The sequence below is a fragment of the Crinia signifera genome, chromosome 1 (genome assembly GCF_055691185.1).
Source record: "Crinia signifera chromosome 1, ASM5569118v1, whole genome shotgun sequence".
NCBI classification, from domain to species: Eukaryota; Metazoa; Chordata; class Amphibia; order Anura; family Myobatrachidae; genus Crinia; species Crinia signifera.
In genome coordinates this window covers 226,129,734-226,151,680 of record NC_139217.1, presented here as the reverse complement: position 1 = coordinate 226,151,680, position 21,947 = coordinate 226,129,734, and the positions used below count along the sequence as shown (strand labels likewise).

General features: G+C 43.6%; 1 protein-coding gene across 9 annotated transcripts in view; it reads left to right on the top strand.

Moving 5' to 3' along the window:
- PIP5K1C (phosphatidylinositol-4-phosphate 5-kinase type 1 gamma) overlaps nt 1-21,947 on the top strand; it is a 282,746-nt gene that overhangs the window by 10,488 nt on the left and 250,311 nt on the right. For all 9 annotated transcript variants that reach the window (XM_083179358.1, XM_083179359.1, XM_083179360.1 and 6 more), the window contains exon 2: nt 17,852-17,880. In XM_083179358.1, coding sequence (XP_083035484.1) covers nt 17,852-17,880 — 29 coding nt within the window. The remainder of the gene's footprint in view (nt 1-17,851; nt 17,881-21,947) is intronic.

Sequence of the window (21,947 nt, the reverse complement as noted above, 5' to 3'; positions counted from 1 at the left end):
CTAATGCGACATAGCACCCACCAAAATTCCACCAGAATCTGAGCTGCAAAATCCAAAAATCACTCCTTCCCTTCTGAGTCCTGCCATGCACCCAACTGGTATTTTTTGGTCACATGTGAGGCATTGCCGTACTCGGGAGAAATTGGGGCACAGATTTTGGGGTGCTTTTTCTCCTTCATACCTTCTGAAAATGAAAAATTTTGAGCCAGAACTGCATTTTTGTGTAAAAAAATGTAATTTTTCATGTTCACTGCCCACTTGTATCAAAATTGGTGAAACCCCTGGGGGTTTGAAATGTACACTATACCCCTAGATGAATTCCCTGAGGGGTGTAGTTTGCAAAATGGGGTCACTTGTGGGGGGGTTCCACTGTCTTGGTGCTTGGGGGGTCTTGCTAATGCGACATAGCACCCACCAAAATTCCACCAGAATCTGAGCTGCAAAATCCAAAAATCACTCCTTCCCTTCTGAGTCCTGCCATGCACCCAACTGGTATTTTTTGTTCACATGTGAGGCATTGCCGTACTCGGGAGAAATTGGGGCACAGATTTTGGGGTGCTTTTTCTCCTTCATACCTTCTGAAAATGAAAAATTTTGAGCCAGAACTGCATTTTTGTGTAAAAAAATGTAATTTTTCATGTTCACTGCCCACTTGTATCAAAATTGGTGAAACCCCTGGGGGTTTGAAATGTACACTATACCCCTAGATGAATTCCCTGAGGGGTGTAGTTTGCAAAATGGGGTCACTTGTGGGGGGGTTCCACTGTATTGGTGCTTTGGGGGTCTTGCTAATGCGACATAGCACCCACCAAAATTCCACCAGAATCTGAGCTGCAAAATCCAAAAATCACTCCTTCCCTTCTGAGTCCTGCCATGCACCCAACTGGTATTTTTTGGTCACATGTGAGGCATTGCCGTACTCGGGAGAAATTGGGGCACAGATTTTGGGGTGCTTTGTCTCCTTCATTCCTTGTGAAAATGAAAAATTTTGAGCCAGAACTGCATTTTTGTGTAAAAAATGTAATTTTTCATTTTCACTGCCCAGTTGTATCAAAATTGGTGAAACCCCTGGGGGTTTGAAATGTACACTATACCCCTAGATGAATTCCCTGAGGGGTGTAGTTTGCAAAATGGGGTCACTTGTGGGGGGGTTCCACTGTCTTGGTGCTTGGGGGGTCTTGCTAATGCGACATAGCACCCACCAAAATTCCACCAGAATCTGAGCTGCAAAATCCAAAAATCACTCCTTCCCTTCTGAGTCCTGCCATGCACCCAACTGGTATTTTTTGTTCACATGTGAGGCATTGCCGTACTCGGGAGAAATTGGGGCACAGATTTTGGGGTGCTTTTTCTCCTTCATACCTTCTGAAAATGAAAAATTTTGAGCCAGAACTGCATTTTTGTGTAAAAAAATGTAATTTTTCATGTTCACTGCCCACTTGTATCAAAATTGGTGAAACCCCTGGGGGTTTGAAATGTACACTATACCCCTAGATGAATTCCCTGAGGGGTGTAGTTTGCAAAATGGGGTCACTTGTGGGGGGGTTCCACTGTATTGGTGCTTTGGGGGTCTTGCTAATGCGACATAGCACCCACCAAAATTCCACCAGAATCTGAGCTGCAAAATCCAAAAATCACTCCTTCCCTTCTGAGTCCTGCCATGCACCCAACTGGTATTTTTTGGTCACATGTGAGGCATTGCCGTACTCGGGAGAAATTGGGGCACAGATTTTGGGGTGCTTTGTCTCCTTCATTCCTTGTGAAAATGAAAAATTTTGAGCCAGAACTGCATTTTTGTGTAAAAAATGTAATTTTTCATTTTCACTGCCCAGTTGTATCAAAATTGGTGAAACCCCTGGGGGTTTGAAATGTACACTATACCCCTAGATGAATTCCCTGAGGGGTGTAGTTTGCAAAATGGGGTAACTTGTGGGGGGGTTCCTAAATTTTAGCATCTTATGGTGCCTAGAAACCTACATGGTGCCTAAAAAATAATCTCATAAAAAGGAGGCTCCAAAATCAAGTAGGTGCTCCTTCTATTATGAAGCCTGTGGTTTGGTCAACGTGCACACTAGGGCCACATATAGGATATTTTTGAAAACAAAAGAATTGGGGGAATCAATTTTTAGTCACATTTCTCTAGTAAAATGTACTGTGTTCCTTAGAAAAATGTATTAAAATTGCAAATCTGCAAAAAAAATGAAATTTTGAAATTTCACCTACACTTTGTTTTAATTCCTGTGAAACACCTAAAGGGTTAACAAACTTCCAAAATGCTGTTTTGAATACTGTGAGGGGTGCAGTTTTTGAAATGGCATCATTTATGGGGGTGTCTCACATACAAGTCCCTCAAAGTCATATCAGAACTGAACTGGTCCCTAAAAAAATCAGTGTTTGAAATTTTCTTGAAAATTTGAGAATTTGCTATTCATATTGTAAGCCTCCTAGTGTCCAAAAAAATTAAAAGGAAGTTGAAATAATGATGGAAACATAAAGTAGACATATGGTCTATGTTAGTTATTAACTATTTGAGTGGTATGATTATTTGTCTCACAAGCAGAAAATTTAACATTTTGCAAATCGCTAAATTTTCCATTTTTTCACGACATTTTGGTATTTTTCACAAAAAAACACAGACTGTATCGACCCAAATTTACCACTAATTTGAAGTACAATGTGTCACGAAAAAACAATCTCAAAATCACTGGGATAAGTAAAAGCAAAAAAAAGTTATCCCCACTTAAGTGAGACATGTCAGATTTGAAAAAAATGGCTCTGTCAGGAACGCAAAAACTAGCTCTGTCAGGAAGGGGTTAAATGCGTCTTTCATGTGATTTCACCAACTATTAATCTAATCTACTTTCATTTGTGTATTGTAGTGCAATGTGACTTTTGCAGCCTGCTTAATTCATGAGACATTTGTGCTGCATTTTAAGGCCCATACACACTAGTAGACTTTCATTTCAAAAGACTTTGCCAAAATCTTTGATAGATATATCTTTCACCAAAGTAGTGCGTACACACTAGACTATTTTCCTCAAAGAGCGAGAGATTTTCAGGAGGCGAAAGACTTTGCTGAAAATCTTTCATATACAAGGCTATTTACATAATGGGCTGGGTTTGAATTCCAAGGGTGGGAGCAGGGTCCATTTTAATCAGTGCATTCCTGTTCTTGGTGCCTGATTCAGAACTGATTGCTGGCAAAATCCCACCCGTGTGCACGGCAAACATTTTATTTGTAGCCGTGCACGTAGGGAGAAAATTATTCACACCATCATGTCCATTACACATTATACCACATACTAGAACGCCCATTACACAATATGCCACACACCATTGGGTGATCGGCAGTGGGTGATAGTGATGGATAGCGGGTGACAGCAGTGTAAGGGTGGTGGATGAGGGTGACTGGCAGTGGGTGATAGTGACAGATAGTGGGTGACAGCAGCATGAGGGTGATGGGCAGTGGGTGATAGCGATGGATAGTGGGTGATAGCGATGGATAGTGGGTGACGGCAGCATAAGGGCGACATCGGTGTGAGGGTGACGAGCAGTGAGTGATAGTAATGGATAGTGGGTGACAGCAGCATGAGGGTGGTGGATGAGGGTGACGGGCAGTGGGTGACAGCAGCGTGAGGGTGATGGGCAGTGGGTGACGGCAGCGTAAGGGTGGCCGGTGATGGTGACGGATAGTGTACTGGCTGGGGGGGGCACATGCCATCCTGCCACCCTGCCACCCGACACAGTCCGCTACTGGAACTTGGGCCCCTAGGATTATGGGGCCCTAGGGCAACTGCCCATCAAGCCCTTGCATTAAGATGTCCCTGAATATATACATTGCTGGCCTGTGCCAGCAATGTATATATTACTTGCTAATACGTAATCATTGGTGCACTGTGGCACCAATAATATATACATTGCTGGTCTGTGCCAGCAATGTATATATTACTGGCTTATTAATAACATTGGTGCCCAGTGGTGCCAGTAATATATACATTGCTGGCATGTGCCAGCAATGTATATGTTATTGGATTATTAATAACATTGGTGCCCAGTGGTGCCAGTAATATATACATTGCTGACCTGTGCCAGCAATGTATATATTACTGCATTATTAACATTATTGGTGGCCAGTGGTGCCATCAATATACACATTGCTGGCATGTGCCAGCAATGTATATATTAATGGATTATTAATAACATTGGTGCCCAGTGGTGCCAGTAATATATACATTGCTGACCTGTGCCAGCAATGTATATATTACTGGCTTATTAATAACATTGGTGCCCAGTGGTGCCAGTAATATATACATTGCTGGCATGTGCCAGCAATGTATATATTATTGGATTATTAATAACATTGGTGCCCAGTGGTGCCAGTAATATATACATTGCTGACCTGTGCCAGCAATGTATATATTACTGCATTATTAACATTATTGGTGGCCAGTGGTGCCATCAATATACACATTGCTGGCATGTGCCAGCAATGTATATATTAATGGATTATTAATAACATTGGTGCCCAGTGGTGCCAGTAATATATACATTGCTGACCTGTGCCAGCAATGTATATATTACTGGCTTATTAATAACATTGGTGCCCAGTGGTGCCAGTAATATATACATTGCTGACCTGTGCCAGCAATGTATATATTACTGCATTATAAATATCATTGGTGGCCAGTGGTGGCAGAAATATATACATTGCTGGCATGTGCCAGCAATGTATATATCACTGCCTTTAACATTGGTGGTCAGCGGAGGAGCAGGGAGGATGCGGCCAGTGGGCTGGGGGCGGGGCGTTCGGCTGGGGGGCGGGGCGCTCCGACGTGCTGCTGTGTAGCCGGAAGGAGGGGGAGAGGAGGCTGCGCTGCGTACATGTCTACAGCCTGTGACCGGACAGCGTGGGAGCGAGGAGAGGTGAGTATAAGCAGGGGGAGGGAGCGGGCGGTCAGCTGGGCTGAAAGTCTGTGATCTTTCAGCCCGGCTGCCGTACACATTTAGCGATGATGGCTAAAAAACCAGCCATCATCGCTAGATGTGCTGGTAAAACCAGCAGACTTTCCACCTCGCTAGCGATGATGCGGGAGCGCGCATCATCGCTAGTCGGGGATCTCTGGCCCATACACACTAGGCGATTTTCAGCTGAAAATCGGTCAAAACAACCGTTTTGACCGATTTTCAGCTGAAAATCGTCAAGTGTGTATGGGCCTTTAGAGTTTATAACGCAGTGGTGGGATTCTTATTTGTCTTGTGAATTTCACAATAAAAGAAGTCCATATATCAGACTCCTCTACTAAAAATGCAAGGTACTTGTGTAGTTTCACGGCGCTGTGTTACTTCCGGGTTCTACGCTCGGCAAACTAACTTAACTCCATGCCAACGTGGATAGTTAGTACCCCCACTATCCATGTTGGCATGGAGTTGATTTTAGATAGTGTAGCGAGCCCCGCAAGGGGACTCAGACGCACGGCGCCATGAAACTACACAAGTACCAAATGCAATAATCATGAGGAATAAAGAGGCAGGTAAAGGAGGCTGCTATGAGGGTTAAGGCCCCCACACACTAGAACGATTTTTTTGTCCGATTTCCGACCGATCTTCCGATATATCGGCCGATTTTTACCGATAGTCGGCAATACTTGTTGCCTTCTCCTAACAATGGGGCTGGTTTAGAGGAGGATACAGTCTTGATGTTGGAGAGATTGGCCGCTGCACATAATTGACTAACAAAGCTGGGCACAGTAATGAAAGGGTACGTACCAGAACAATTTGACCTCAATTCAATGCCGAACGATTGTATGTTGATTGTGGTAAATTGGGTGTGTTTAGATCCGATGCACGTCCCATTTGCACGTTTGGCTATTTTACAGATCCTACCTGCCGCAGGTAGGATCTGTAAAAGATCCATTCAACTGGATCCAGATCGGATTGGGATCGTATGCAGATCGTGTGTTCCAACAGCTCGTGCGACCACCACACGATCTGCTAATGATTAGGATCGTTCTGGTGTTTACCTAGCATTAGGATTTTGTGAGTAATCGGTAGTGACCAAATGGGGAGGTGGCAGGTGATCGCTACATTGTCCTAGTGAGCCACTGCAAAACTTTTTTTTGGACTTTGCCTGGCAACTTAATTAAGATGAAAATTCTGCGACAACCTAGGGATGCTCAGAAGTTTGGTGGGCCAATGTTCCTGATTTTGCATCTTATGCATGGGCAGTCTCTGGTGCCCATTTACCATGGATTGCATATTCAATGCGATATGGGTGGGATCTTACTACCAAGGATCGCATTGGAATATGCGATGCTCTCGTCAGCATTTAACATGGAGCAAAGGCAGGCACAGGGGCTCAGAAAGGAGCCTGTCCCTGTGATGTTCTCTGGCGGCTCCCAAGGGGGTATGCGCATGTGCGGTCACTTCTGGGGAGGCTGATGGTGCTGTGGTCACTTGTGGGGCCAGTTATTGGTAAATCGGGGAGCATCACGTCCCCCATAGAAACCTATAGGGGATGCGGCTGCCAGGTGGACAGAAAGGATAGCAGCAGGTATTGGAGATTCTTGCTGCGGTCCCTCCGTCATATACTGTGTGCCCGTCGGCTCTCCTGCCGACTTATTACCTCCTCCCTCCATGATTTTTCACATGCTGCTCGCTTAATCTGGAATTCTCTACCTCTCCTCCTCAGACTCTCCACTTCTATACAGAGCTTTTTTTTTTTAATTGTGGTGTCATAGAAGTGTACAGTGTCCCCTTCCATGGCTTGCTTCGCTCGCCATGCTTTGGATACTATTCTATTCCCCGCTCTGTGTCCACTGGGATGGTAAAGTATGAACAAGTACATTCTTTTTTTTTGGGGGGGGTGCTTGTGAAAAACACACATTGACCTTTCTCAGCTCAACATTTTGTCTATGTTGCCCTAATGCATGTCGTCCTTTTTGCTGTGTTTACCTTTGGCCTGTCAATAGTGGTTTAGTGGTTGACCTTTTTACTTTCGCCCATATGACCACATCCCTTGTTTTGGGCTGTCCTAAAAAATGGTGCTCCTGCTTACATAGGTAAAGCAATAGTGCTGAGCTCTATTAATGTTCTATCCGCCAGAAAACTCACACCTCATGCTATCTCTGCAAGTTTTGTGGTGCATCAGCCTCCACTGGACACAGTGCACATACTGTCAGGTAATCCTGCAATATTTGAAAGAAAAAATGATTTGAAAAATGGGCTTATCGCTTTTATGTAGATTCTGTATTCTTTCATTAAGAACTATCCAAGTGTCAAACTGAGCTGAATCGAACACATTTATTTATTGATACATATCCCCCTTCGTTCTGTTCAATGCAGACAAAATGAAAGCTTTCAAGTATGCATTGGCTCCATAGTGAGAATTTTATTAATAGAGCGTAGTGGGTTGATTGGTGGCGAGAAGTAAATAGAATTTTTTTTTTTTTTGGTGACCGAGCTATACTAAAGAGGGACCTGTGAATTAAATTCCAAGTTTTAATGCAAATTTGAAAGAAGGAGAATATCGTTTGAGTAAAGGGGCCTACACACATAGAGATTTGCTGAACATTTTGAGCGATGGTAGATCGCTTAGAATGCTCAGTAAGATCACACAGCGATGTGTCAGGCGATCTATTAGGGCTCCCGTGAGAACCCTGACCAATTAATATTCAGCATTCTGGATTTTAATCACCAGGCAATTAGAGACGCACTTGGCTGTGCCTCGCTATCGCTATGGCCTCTACACACACAGTGATGTAATGGCAAGCATTTTCTAAAGGGCCCTATATACGCAGAGATTCATACCTGGAGATTCAGCATGGGAGATTTCAAAACTGTCACAGAAAGTGATGTAAAAAACTGCACTTCATCACAAAAATAATGTTATATGGTATAGACCGTAATTTCCTAAATAAACGTATAAATAATATTAATTTACTTAATAAATAAATGTTGGTGGCATAGTGCCCCCCCTCACCCCAAACAAATAAACATTGGTGGCATAGTTTACCCCCCCCCCCTCCCCCAACCAAATAAACATTGGTGGCTAGTGGCATAGAAAATATATATATATATATATATATATATATATATATATATATATATATATATATATATATATATATATATATATATATATATATATATATATATATGGTGTGGGGTCCCCCCCCACAGGCATGACCAGCCCCGGGCTCTTTGAGTGGTCCTGTCTCCCAAAATACGGAGGACAAGGCGAGTGGGGGTCCCCCATATTTTGGGGACCCGCACCAGGCTCTTGAGCTGGCCCGGATTTCCAAAATACGGGGTACAAAATTAATAGGGGTCCCCCGTATTTTGGGGACCAGCACCAGGCTCAACTAGCAGGGGGTGTAATGCCATATAGTCGGAAAGGGGAGGGGTTTTTTGGGGTAATCGCACAGGACTGCAATATAGAGAGGACCCCTATATACCAATAATCTATGAAGATGTTAGTAGGGGTGTGCTACCTCAGGACAAGGTAAATGGACATTAGAATAAATGAGAGAAGAATGTCCTTTTGTTAGGTGCACCTTAAATAAAAGTTATATTTTAGATTCTTTTCTATATTACATTTATAAAAGGCTGCGATAATTTAAAACCATATAACAGACAAGGGTGGGTAAACACACATAAAAAATGGGGTGGCAGGCAGATGTTTGCTGATAAGAGCTGGAATATTCAGATTTAAATATTTCTGCAAGGATGGCAGTGTATAGGGCTAATATGCGACCAGTTCTGTGTCTGGTACTCTAATAAAGAAAAATATATACAGCTCTGCTAAAGAGTCTGGCTTATTGCCCTTATTTATCAGAACTTAATTGTAACCTTTTCGTGTGCTCAGTTACACTAACACAGTTGCCGTGTTTATGCTAATCACAGGCAATAATACATCACTGACAAGTCTGCAGCTATAATAATTTTAGCTCTTCCGATATGTCTGCTCTATATGGATATAAGAGAGACCTAAACACACGTGGGTCAGTGTGCAGTCAGAAGGAAGTGGGGGTATTGCTGTGGTTAAATATATCGCCCAACAGCAATTGTACCCCTATATACTAGAGTCCCAATCGAGGGTACCCCTAGTCTGAGCACATTAAAGGCTGGAAGCCCTGAAAAGGGCTATCAAGTCTGTACACTGCTACACATCAATCAAAATGCATTTGTAAAGAAAATAATAAATCTATCAGCAAAGCAATACTGCCTGCACACCGCTAGCCGGCGCGCTTCGCAGTTAAGCTTCCTCAGGGCCAACCTGCCTAAGGGATTGTGAGGGTTTAAATACCCAATGTTTAATTGTGTGGCCAATCACAGCACTCGCTATTTGGCGCCAAAAACGCGCTGCTGGAGCACAAGAACCAATCTATATTGTGCATTGGGACACACCTCTGTTGAGGCTGGGGCGTCTACCAATATCAGGTAGTGTCATAAGCGCATGGCCAATGAGGATCACGTATTAGTGGGTGTGAGATTGCATGATGACGTTAATACGTCATCGTCATATATCCGCAGCGGATGTGTACAACCGATGCCGCGGTAACCCGCCAGGTAGGGGGAGGCACGATCATAGTGCAGAGACGTCGTGACGCTCGCGCGTCTACCGCGTCTCTACTCTGATGTGTTGTGCATTGCGTTGCTGTGGCAACCCAATACCTCTGTTTACTGATCGCGTCGGATCGTGCTCATGCTGGCGTGGATACGTTATCTGTATGTTTACATCTTCCAAGCCAATGGGAGCGTCCGTGGGTGTGTTCGTTGACAATCTGTCAGAGTGTCGCCTGGATTACTGGGAGGGGGACTATGCCTGTGTGATTAGGATGAAGTGTTCATATATTTAAGCAATGGATAACTTATATTCAAGGGTACAATATATAGTGAATATGCACTGTAATTATATGACAGTCTTCGTCCCATTAAGTTATGAACTGGTTATTATAATAGCTGTCAAATATACAGATGTATGGTTTGTATGTCCCATGAATCATCTGTCACTCCATTAGAAAGAAGGAAGTGTGGTGCACCGTGCCATGTTTGACTAGTCGACATGATAGATGTAATGTGTCGGCCATACAGAGTGAGAATATAATGCTGGTGAATAAGGCTACATGTGAGCCTGGTCAGTGTGATGAAATATTGATTAAAAAAACACACACTGCAAAACCAAAAAAGTGGACAAACTGAAAATGTTGTGGTGTGCGGCGTGCAAATAGCTCATACACAAAGTAGTACCCTGCTATGGATAAATAACTACTTACCTTTGGGAGACAGAGATTTATGACCAGTGTTATCCAGACGTTAGCAGATGTACATCTTGACATAATTATACCACAGATGTGGATTCTACATATCTGGTGTACGCTAGCTAAGTAATGCATCTTCATCTCATTGTTATGAACGGGAAATTGGATAATCCAGATGTTACTAGGTGGACATTATGAACCGCATATCACTCATCAATATGATCCAACAGACATATTAGTAAAATATGTCCTAACAATTTTCTAAGGATTATCTGTCCCAGCATAAGATCTAATTACTCTTCATTTACCTATTATTCTTAACACACTAACCTCACACAATTATTGAGACTTAATGTCCATAAACTCCTCCTTCACTTAATATATTTTTTACAATATTCACAGGTTTATTCTTAGTATCTTCATCTGGTTGTTACCTATGTTCACCCTAAACCCCAGTAAGGGGACACTCTGACCCGAGTGGTCATTCTTTATTCTATCCTAATTGTAGGATTCCTATATTCTTCACCTAGTGTTGTTTTTTTCAGTTTGTCCACTTTTTTGGTTTTGCAGTGTGTGTTTTTTTAATCAATATTTCATCACACTGACCAGGCTTACATATAGCCTTATTCACCAGCATTATATTCTCACTCTGTATGGCCGACACATTACATCTATCATGTCGACTAGTCAAACATGGCACGGTGCACCACACTTCCTTCTTTCTAATGGAGTGACAGATGATTCATGGGACATACAAACCATACATCTGTATATTTGACAGCTATTATAATAACCAGTTCATAACTTAATGGGACGAAGACTGTCATATAATTACAGTGCATATTCGCTATATATTGTACCCTTGAATATAAGTTATCCATTGCTTAAATATATGAACACTTCATCCTAATCACACAGGCATAGTCCCCCTCCCAGTAATCCAGGCGACACTCTGACAGATTGTCAACGAACACACCCACGGACGCTCCCATTGGCTTGGAAGATGTAAACATACAGATAACGTATCCACGCCAGCATGAGCACGATCCGACTCGATCAGTAAACAGAGGTATTGGGTTGCCACAGCAACGCAATGCACAACACATCAGAGTAGAGACGCCGTAGACGCGCGAGCGTCACAACGTCTCTGCACTATGATCGTGCCTCCCCCTACCCGGCGGGTTACCGCGGCAACGGTTGTACACATCCGCTGCGGATATATGACGATGACGTATTAACGTCATCATGCAATCTCACACCCACTAATACGTGATCCTCATTGGCCATGCGCTTATGACACTACCTGATATTGGTAGACGCCCCAGCCTCAACAGAGGTGTGTCCCAATGCACAATATAGATTGGTTCTTGTGCTCCAGCAGCGCGTTTTTGTCGCCAAATAGCGAGTGCTGTGATTGGCCACACAATTAAACATTGGGTATTTAAACCCTCACAATCCCTTAGGCAGGTTGGCCCTGAGGAAGCTTAACTGCGAAGCGCGCCGGCTAGCGGTGTGCAGGCAGTATTGCTTTGCTGATAGATTTATTATTTTCTTTACAAATGCATTTTGATTGATGTGTAGCAGTGTACAGACTTGATAGCCCTTTTCAGGGCTTCCAGCCTTTAATGTGCTCAGACTAGGGGTACCCTCGATTAGGACTCTAGTATATAGGGGTACAATTGCTGTTGGGCGATATATTTAACCACAGCAATACCCCCACTTCCTTCTGACTGCACACTGACCCACGTGTGTTTAGGTCTCTCTTATATCCATATAGAGCAGACATATCGGAAGAGCTAAAATTATTATAGCTGCAGACTTGTCAGTGATGTATTATTGCCTGTGATTAGCATAAACACGGCAACTGTGTTAATTGTAACCTTTTCGTGTGCTCAGTTACACTAAGTTCTGATAAATAAGGGCAATAAGCCAGACTCTTTAGCAGAGCTGTATATATTTTTCTTTATTAGAGTACCAGACACAGAACTGGTCGCATATTAGCCCTATACACTGCCATCCTTGCAGAAATATTTAAATCTGAATATTCCAGCTCTTATCAGCAAACATCTGCCTGCCACCCCATTTTTTATGTGTGTTTACCCACCCTTGTCTGTTATATGGTTTTAAATTATCGCAGCCTTTTATAAATGTAATATAGAAAAGAATCTAAAATATAACTTTTATTTAAGGTGCACCTAACAAAAGGACATTCTTCTCTCTTTTTTTCTGGTGTAATGCCATAGCCAGGGGTCACGCGTGATGGGGTCGCGTGGCCAAAGCATTACCCACCCTAACTAGTCAGCCCAGGCTGGGAGTTTTTGTGGAGGTGGGGACCCCCCCCCCCAAATAAAGGGGTCCCCCCCTCTACAGGGCAGCCTAGGCTGAAGGCCGGGGCTATCCCCTGGGCGGTGGGTGCACGGTTTATTGCTTGTTTCCACAGTAATATTGTCCTTTACAGTGAGACTACAGGTCCCAGGAAACCTGCCCACATGCTGGTACTTGGGAGAACCACAGGTACCAGCATGTGGGGCATTAAAGACCAGCCGGTACGTATAGCCCCCCTGTAAAATAAATATTAAAATAAAACACACAAACACTGGTTTAAAAAAAATATTTTATCAAACTGGTTCTACTTTCTTCACCCAGGGCAGTCAGTCCAATGGTGGAGGAGAAGAGAAGAGAAGAGCTCCTGAGGTCCTGGGAGGCTCTTTTGCATTGGCTGCGCCTCCCAGGACCTCAGGAGCTCTTCTCTTCTCCTCCTCCTCCATCGGACTGAGTGCTCCTACCCTGTCTCGAGCTGGCTAATATAGCTCTAGGGGGTGGGGCAATGACTCAGCGAGCCGTGATTTTTTTTTTTTTTACATCTCCTGCTGCTGCGGGGAGGTGAGGTGGGGTTCGGTGGTGGGGGTGGCGGCGGTCTGCAGCGGGTCTGTGGTGTCCGCAGTCGCTCGGCCCTGCTCATCTGCCCTCAGCCACACATGCGGGAGATGAGCAGGAGCTTTCTGAGAGACTGCACTGCATTATCCGGCGGGTCCGTTCTGAATCTTGGGCAGATTCAGAACGGCGGCGGCACGTGTGGGCTATACACACACAGCGATTTACATCCGTTTTTTGGAAATTTTCTGAGTGATTTGTTAAAATCGCTCAGAAAATGCCTGAATATTGCGCTGTATGTGGGGCCCATAAGCGATCTGGTGATATCGCTTAGAAAATACCCCTAAATCGCTACATGTGTATGCCCCATATGTAAAGAGAAGTAGAAAGGCATAATTACTATTTGAAGTAGTTACACACTGTCTTATGTCTTTTTATTGCTGTACAGTTTATCAGTGAAATGATGATATATATCTTGCATACTATATGTGTCCAAACATCCAATTATTGTATAGCGTACCTACTTTAGAGTCTATAATAGAAAATACACTGCTACAAAAAATAAAGGGAACACTTAAACAACACAATGTAACTCCAAGTCATTCACACTTCTGTGAAATTAAACTGTCCACTTAAGAAGCAACTGATTGACAATCAATGTTGCATGCTGTTGTTCAAATGGAGTAGACAACTGGTGGAAATTATAGGCAATTAGTAAGACACCCCCAATAAAGGAGTTGTTCTGCAGGTGGTGACCACAGACCACTTCTCAGCTCCTATGCTTTCTGGCTGATGTTTTGTCACTTTTGAAAGCTGGCGGTGCTTTCACTCAAGTGGTAGCATGAGACTGAGTCTACAACCCACACAAGTGGCTCAGGTAGTGCAGCTCATCCAGGATGGCACATCAATGTGGGCTGTGGCAAGAAGGTTTGCTGTGTCTGTCAGCGTAGTGTCCAGAGCATGGAGGCTCTACCAGGAGACAGGCCAGTACATCAGGAGACGTGGAGGAAGCCGTAGGAGGGCAACAAGCCAGCAGCAGGACCGCTACCTCCGCCTTTGTGCAAGGTGGAACAGGAGGAGCACTTCCAGAGCCCTGCAAAATGACCTCCAGCAGGCCACAAATGTGCATGTGTCTACTCAAACGGTCAGAAAGAGACTCCATGAGGGTGGTATGAGGGCCCAACGTCCACAGGTGCAGGACATTTGGCATTTGCCAGAGAACACCAAGATTGGCAAATTCGCCTCTGGCTCCCTGTGCTTTTCACAGATGAGGTTCACACTGAGCAGATGTGACAGAGTCTGCAGACACCAAGGAGAATGTTCTGCTGCCTGCAACATCCTCCTGCATGACCGGTTTGGCAGTGGGTCAGTAATGGTGTGGGGTGGCATTTCTTTGGGGTGCTGAACAGCCCTACATGTGCTTGCCAGAGGTAGCCTGACTGCCATTAGGAACCAAGATGAGATCCTCAACACCTTTTGAGACCATATACTGGTGCTGTTGGCCCTGAGTTCCTCCTAATGCAAGACAAGGCTAGACCTCGTGTGTCAGCAGTTCCAGACCTGAATCCAATTGAGCACATCTGGAGCATGCCCAGGTGTTGTAGGGAGGTCATACAGGCACGTGGAGGCCACACACACTACTGAGCCTCATTTTGACTTGTTTTAAGGACATTACATCAAAGTTGGATCAGCGTGTAGTGTGTTTTTCCACTTTAATTTTGAGTGTGACTCCAAATTCAGATCTCCATGGGTTAATATATTTGATTTCCATTGATAATTTTTTTGTGATTTTGTTGTCAGCACATTCAATTATGTAAAGTATTTAAGAATATTTCATTCATTCAGATCTAAGATGTGTTATGTTAGTGTTACCTTTATTTTTTTGAGCAGTGTGTATTCAACATAGAATAGAAAATATCCTCAGATAAGCAACGCCATACATTAAGTAAAATGTATGATTGAACATAAATTACAGCTGCGGTAATTGTTTCAATGTGTGCTATTATGCGTCACAATGCATTTTAATGGAATTTTTAAAATGTCTGAATAACTTTTTTTTTTATATTTACTCCTGTCTGTCCTGTCTGTGCGTGCAGCCCGGCACTCTCCCTTAATATGCAGGTGCCCCTCATACAAATGGACACTTGTTAAGGAAAAGATGGCACTCTAGAGGGATTTGGTGAAAAAAAAAAAACCTTTGAAATAGTGCATAGAAAAATGCGCCAACGTTTCGGGTCTGGCACGCCCCTTTGTCAAGGCTAAATGCTTCACCTTATATTTAGCCTTGACAAAGGGGCATGCCAGCCCCGAAATGATGGCGCATTTTTTTATGCACGATTTATAAAATATTTTTTTCTTTCACCAAGTCCTTTTGGAGTGCCATCTTTTCCCGTGTGTGTATGTATATCTATCGTCCTCCTAGGAGATATGCGCACTCGCCACTGTATTGATAAAAACAAATGTAGATATCCAGGTCAGTTGCCATAACAATAAAGCCCCAACGTTTCGGTCCCACATCCGGACCTTTATCAAGGAGCATAGATAGAAGTCATAGGCAAAGTCAAAGTGTACAGCAGAGCTTTAACAGATCAGCATGGTGCAGGAACATAGATAGATATCTATCTATCTATCTCAAAGGATTTCAAAACGGCACTCAGGTGAACGTAGCAAATGGCTTGGTGCATGGTCCAATGAAGCCAATAGATGTAGCACTTACCCAACCTTGCAGAGGGAAAGGAGATAGATCAGCACTCAGTAGGGTCAGCTGTGATGTTGTAATATCCACTGTTGTTACTATGCTGTGATACAACTTGAATACAATTACTTTTTTGCAAAATTCTACTGAGTGCTGTTCTAAGTGCTATATATATATATATATATATATATATATATATATATATATATATATATATATATATATATATATATATATATATATATATATATATATATATATATATATATATATATATATATATATATATATATATATATATGTTACACACACACACACACACACACACACACACACACATTGAACCGGCACCACCAAAAAAGATCAGGTGCCCTCAGTGAAGTGGATGTAGGCAGAGAAAACCGCGTCACTCCAGGGGACTTCATTGAAATAGAAGTTTTCATGATATCATCAATTCAAATAAAGCATATGTACAGTTGGTCGACGTTTCAATACACGCAGATATTTTTTCAAGACTACACATGCTGACCAGTGGATACCTCACACAGCGGCGAGGAGACATACAAGGTGCACACAAACCTATATACTCACCAACTCCTGATCGTAGCCACGGCCGGGTGTAGCGTGCGGCGCTTGCTACTGACGTATGTCCCGACTAAGTTACTAAGCAACAGTACAGGACGCCGTCCCCGGCCGCAGCATTGATCATATCGATCCCCAGCAAATAGACGGCGTGGTGATCTAGATGGACAATTGCTCAGGTCCAAGTGGATCTACCGCTTACAATCAGACCAGGCGGTCTAAACGAGAGATTCAGCTGGCAGACTTTCCTTTGAATCTGCGCACCCATGCGGCTCATTGTTTGAGTATTAGCTTGTCCATTATTATCCAGACTTGTATATTGTTTAAGAGTATTTGCCTGTCCCTCATAAGTAAGTCTTGGTTTTTGCTCCTGTTGACCCGGCTCGCTATGATCAATGCTGCGGTCGGGATGGCTTCCTGTACTGTTGCTTAGCAACTTAGTCGGGACATACGTCATTAGCAAGCGCCGCTCCCACCGGAGGGACTGCACGCTACACCCGGCCGTGGCTACGATCAGGAGTTGGTGAGTATATAGGTTTGTGTGTGTGCACCGCTGTGCACTTGTATGTCTCCTCGCCACAGTGCGAGGTATCCACTTGTCAGCATGTGTAGTCTTGAAAAAAATACCTGCGTGTATTGAAACGTCGACCAACTGTAGATATGCTTTATTTGATTTGATTATATCGTAAAAACTTTTATTTCAATCAAGTCCCCTGGAGTGACGCTGTTTTCGCTGTGTGTGTGTGTGTGTGTATATTATGTGTGTGTGTGTGTGTGTGTGTGTGTGTGTGTATATTTTATTTCTAATAAGTATATATGGTGCTAGTATCCTAATTTTTGCAATGAAAGGATTTTACTTGGTAATAGAGGTGAACACTTGGCAGATCATGCAGATTGTATACAGTGATGTCATCAGCCGATTAATCTTGTGCTCCCTCCTTCCCGACACTAAATCCATCCCCAACTTCCCTCCTAAATCCGTTCTTGTCTAATCCCTCCTCATCTGCTGTCTTGATTATAAGCAAGACACAATACAATTGTTATTTATATGCAGGAATTTAACTGTATTTTTTATGAATGATTCTTTTTCTATACTGAATTTTTCAACATTTTTATTGTTTAACTGATCTGTGTGGGCATATACTGTTGTATAGAACACTGTGACCTAGATATTTATGGGAGGGATCCATAGCACAATTTACTCTTTTGTTTCAAGGACACTCCTATAGTCAATACAATATACTTTTTGTACATATGAACAAAATCATATTAAGCCAGGCAAAGCTGACCTGTTGTAGCAAGCCTTTATTTTTGGTAATTGATTACTTTTTTTTTTTTTTTTTGTGCTTTTACTTTCATGCTTTCATGAACTAGGTCTGAGCATTAGCTGCTGTTCTTTTGCTGTATTTACATGTCTTTTTGCATTTTCTTTTCTCCTCAGATGTAATGGAAAAGAAAGCTGCATCTGAGGTGAGCACTCTTCTTTGTTTTGAAGTAAGCAGTTTGTGTTGTAATCTGTGATGCCTTTTTAAGTGGCTCTAAACCTGAATATCTAAATGCATTTTGTGCTAATCAAAACTAATGGCATCCACTTACTAAATATAAAGGCCATTCAATTTGTTGACTTAAAAAAAAAAAAAAAAAAATTATATATATCTATGGGCGGTATTCAATGAGCCTGATTTGCCATGTTTTTATGGCGAATTCGTGCTGTTTGGCGAATTTTTGACTAAAACGGTGATCACCCTATTCAATGACCAGATGGCGAATACATTTGAAGGTTTTTTTCACCATGATTCACAGAGTAGCAATTGCTATCTTTTTATGGAGAAGTGGAATGTGAATTTTTAAAATAAACTGTTTTGTTTTTTACATTTGGTGTCAAAAAATCAGGAATTTTATTCTGAGGAGGGGCATGCTATTTTTATTCATGTGCTGTAAGCACATGAATATATATTTAATAAAAAATATATATATATATATATATATATATATATATATATATATATATATATATATATATATATATATATATATATATATATTCCAATTAGCGCGCAAGTCCTTTTTTCTTTATAACAGGAATAGATCCTTCCAAACAAGAATTCACAGCACTTCAGGTCTTGTAGGACCGGCAGCTTCCTCCAATTACCCTGGCGGGCACCTGGATTCTCAGGTAGTGGATTTTCTAGGAGATGAAAGAGGAGCACTCCAAATAGTGCTTTATCTTTTTTATTTTCAACACCGTAAAATATCTGACAGGTACACTTTAAAATGGCATCACGTACCGCAACATACAAGGTGCACACAAACCTATATACTCACCAACTCCTGATCGTAGCCACGGCCGGGTGTAGCGTGCTGCGCTTGCTACTGACGTATGTCCCGACTAAGTTACTAAGCAACAGTACAGGACGCCGTCCCCGGCCGCAGCATTGATCATAGCGATCCCCAGCAAATAGACGGCGTGGTGATCTAGATGGACAATTGCTCAGGTCCAAGTGGATCTACCGCTTACAATCAGACCAGGCGGTCTAAACGAGAGATTCAGCTGGCAGACTTTCCTTTGAATCTGCGCACCCATGCGGCTCATTGTTTGAGTATTAGCTTGTCCATTATTATCCAGACTTGTATATTGTTTAAGAGTATTTGCCTGTCCCTCATAAGTAAGTCTTGGTTTTTGCTCCTGTTGACCCGGCTCGCTATGATCAATGCTGCGGTCGGGATGGCTTCCTGTACTGTTGCTTAGCAACTTAGTCGGGACATACGTCATTAGCAAGCGCCGCTCCCACCGGAGGGACTGCACGCTACACCCGGCCGTGGCTACGATCAGGAGTTGGTGAGTATATAGGTTTGTGTGTGCACCGCTGTGCACTTGTATGTCTCCTCGCCACAGTGCGAGGTATCCACTTGTCAGCATGTGTAGTCTTGAAAAAAATACCTGCTTGTATTGAAACGTCGACCAACTGTAGATATGCTTTATTTGATTTGATTATATCGTAAAAACTTTTTTTTCAATCAAGATTCTCAGGTAGTGGATTTTCTAGGAGATGAAAGAGGAGCACTCCAAATAGTGCTTTATCTTTTTTATTTTCAACACCGTAAAATATCCGACAGGTACACTTTAAAATGGCATCACGTACCGCAACAGACGGTTAGGCACAACCGCGGGTGATCAACAGCATAAATCAGAGCTGCCAAGCAGCAGGATAACAGGATAGCAGTATGCGAGTGCTCTCACCACTCTCTCCAACACGGAGTTCAGACCGACGCCAGGCCACGCCCCTACGCATTTCGCCACAAGGACTTAGTCAGAGGGCTAGTCCTGGCGTCGGTCAGCACCCCCTTTGTAGCCTGGAAACAACCCTACGTCACTCCCAGTGACGTGTTAGTTGTTGCGGCTGAAAACAATTAAAGTGCTTATGCAATTTCTCTTTACAAGTGCTTTTCAAAGCCAGACAGTGTGCTAATACATATACAATTCAATAAAACATTCCAATAAAAGTATCCCTATTTGAAAATAAACATTTCTCTTTCAATGGTCCTGGTGACACAGCTCAACACTGGGATGTAGGAGGGTCCGAAGGAGCCAGGCACCTATCCTAAAGCTTTTAGAGGGTAGGCTCCTCCCCTACTGCATCCCGGACTCTTCAGTTCGTGTTAGGTGCCCACTGGAGTGGGTGCTATTCTAAAGGGCTGCAGGAGCAGCCGAAGAATTAGAGTAGTTAGGGAATTTTTATTGTTTTATTAACTTTCACCCTAGCTAGGTAGGCACAGAGTGAGGATTCTCATTAGTGAATCCTCACTCTGCTAGCGCAGCAGGAGCTGACAGAAGCGCGTCCTGTCAGTTCACTGTGCACAAGGGAGACGCTGTCTGGCCTCCCTGTGCAGCGCTTACAGCTTCTTTTAAGAAGCTGCCTGGGCTCCGGAGTGTCCTGAAACCGGCTTCACGTTTAGGTGGGGATCATGGGGGACAGGCGCTCCGTGATGGCGGCGGCCATTTTCTGCGGAGCTTACACACTGAGTTCCTATATGAGAGGACAGCAGTGTTGTTACAGGCATGTTCCAAGTGGTCCCCAGCTGAGGGGGAGATACTGGAACTAGGAAATCCTACCAAGGGAGCGGCTGACTGGGGGTGGATGGCGCCAAAAGTCACGGACCCCGCAGCAGCAGGGACTTTGGTCTCTTCCCTCACTCTGTGTTTGGCGCCTTTCAGAATGCTTGCAGCGGAGCTGAGCTGGCTTACAGATCCTGGCAGAGTGTTTGGATTTCCTGGGCATCGTTTCCCCACATCTGAAACCGACAGACAGCTAAGTGACTGAGTGCATTAAACCTGTATAATCGTTTGTACATTGTATGCACTGTGTAGTTCACTTGTCATCATGTCTGAGCAACATGCTGTGGTTTTGGGGGAGGGAGCCCTTATTGCACTGAGCGCTTGTAATGTGTGTACACAAAAATTTGTCCCTGAGCAGATGGCCAAGGGGGGCTTATGTAATACTTGCGCTGCTGTGAGACCCATGGGGAGTGAACCTCAGAGGGCAGAGCAGATTGAACCCGCGTGGGCTAGTGCCCTAGGCAGGTCAGTGAACGCTTTGGTGCAGCTACTGGACAGACAGAGTGATGTCTTGGTAGAATCTCAGAGACCTATGTCGTCATCTCAGCAGTCCTCTGGCTCCTTGCCTCTTACCCAGGCAGATCCTGCCTTTATTCAGGTGATGCAGGATACTGCAAGGGGGATCAACAGGTTTAATGAGATACTAGACAAGATTGATGTTGATGTTGCAGGGACCCCTAAAAGGTCTTATGCTATGCCTACATTGGTAGATGAGGAGGAGGAGGGAGCATATACTGACATCCCTTGGGATCAGGGTGATGATTTGGAAGAGACCTCTTCTGCAGGGGTAGAGGATCTCATTGTAGCTGTGAAACAGTCTTTGAAACTGTCAGTGGAGGATAAGACTCCTGCTAAAGATGTGTTTAAGCGACAGCGTAAGGAGACTGTCACTTTTCCTTCAGATGAAGGTTTACAGGAATTGTTGGAAGGGGCTTGGAAAACCCCTGATAAGAGGCTGCAGATGCCTAAGAGATTCCTTAGTCTGTACCCCATGCCAGAGTCTCATGCGGAGCTCTGGGAGAAAGTGCCAGTTGTGGATGCCTCAGTGGCACGTTTGTCTAAGGCTACTGTATTACCAGTACAAGGCGGTGCAGCTTTTAAAGATCCGGTGGACAAAAAGCTGGAGGGAAACCTCAAGGCTATATTTGAAGGGGTGGGATTCACCCTACGTCCTCTTATTGCTTCAGCCTGGGTCTCTAAGGCCATGATTGAGTGGGCTAATGATTTATGCACCATGCTGCAGGCTGACCCTGGTGTATTGCTGCTGGCGGAGAAGCTTAAGGCTGCTGCAGAATATGTTGTGGAAGCAGAGGAGGAAGCACTCAAAATGGCGACCAGAGTGTCCACAGTGTCTATTAATGCCAGGAGAGTGCTCTGGCTTAAGGCCTGGGAAGCAGACAATGAGTCTAAGAAGGCCTTA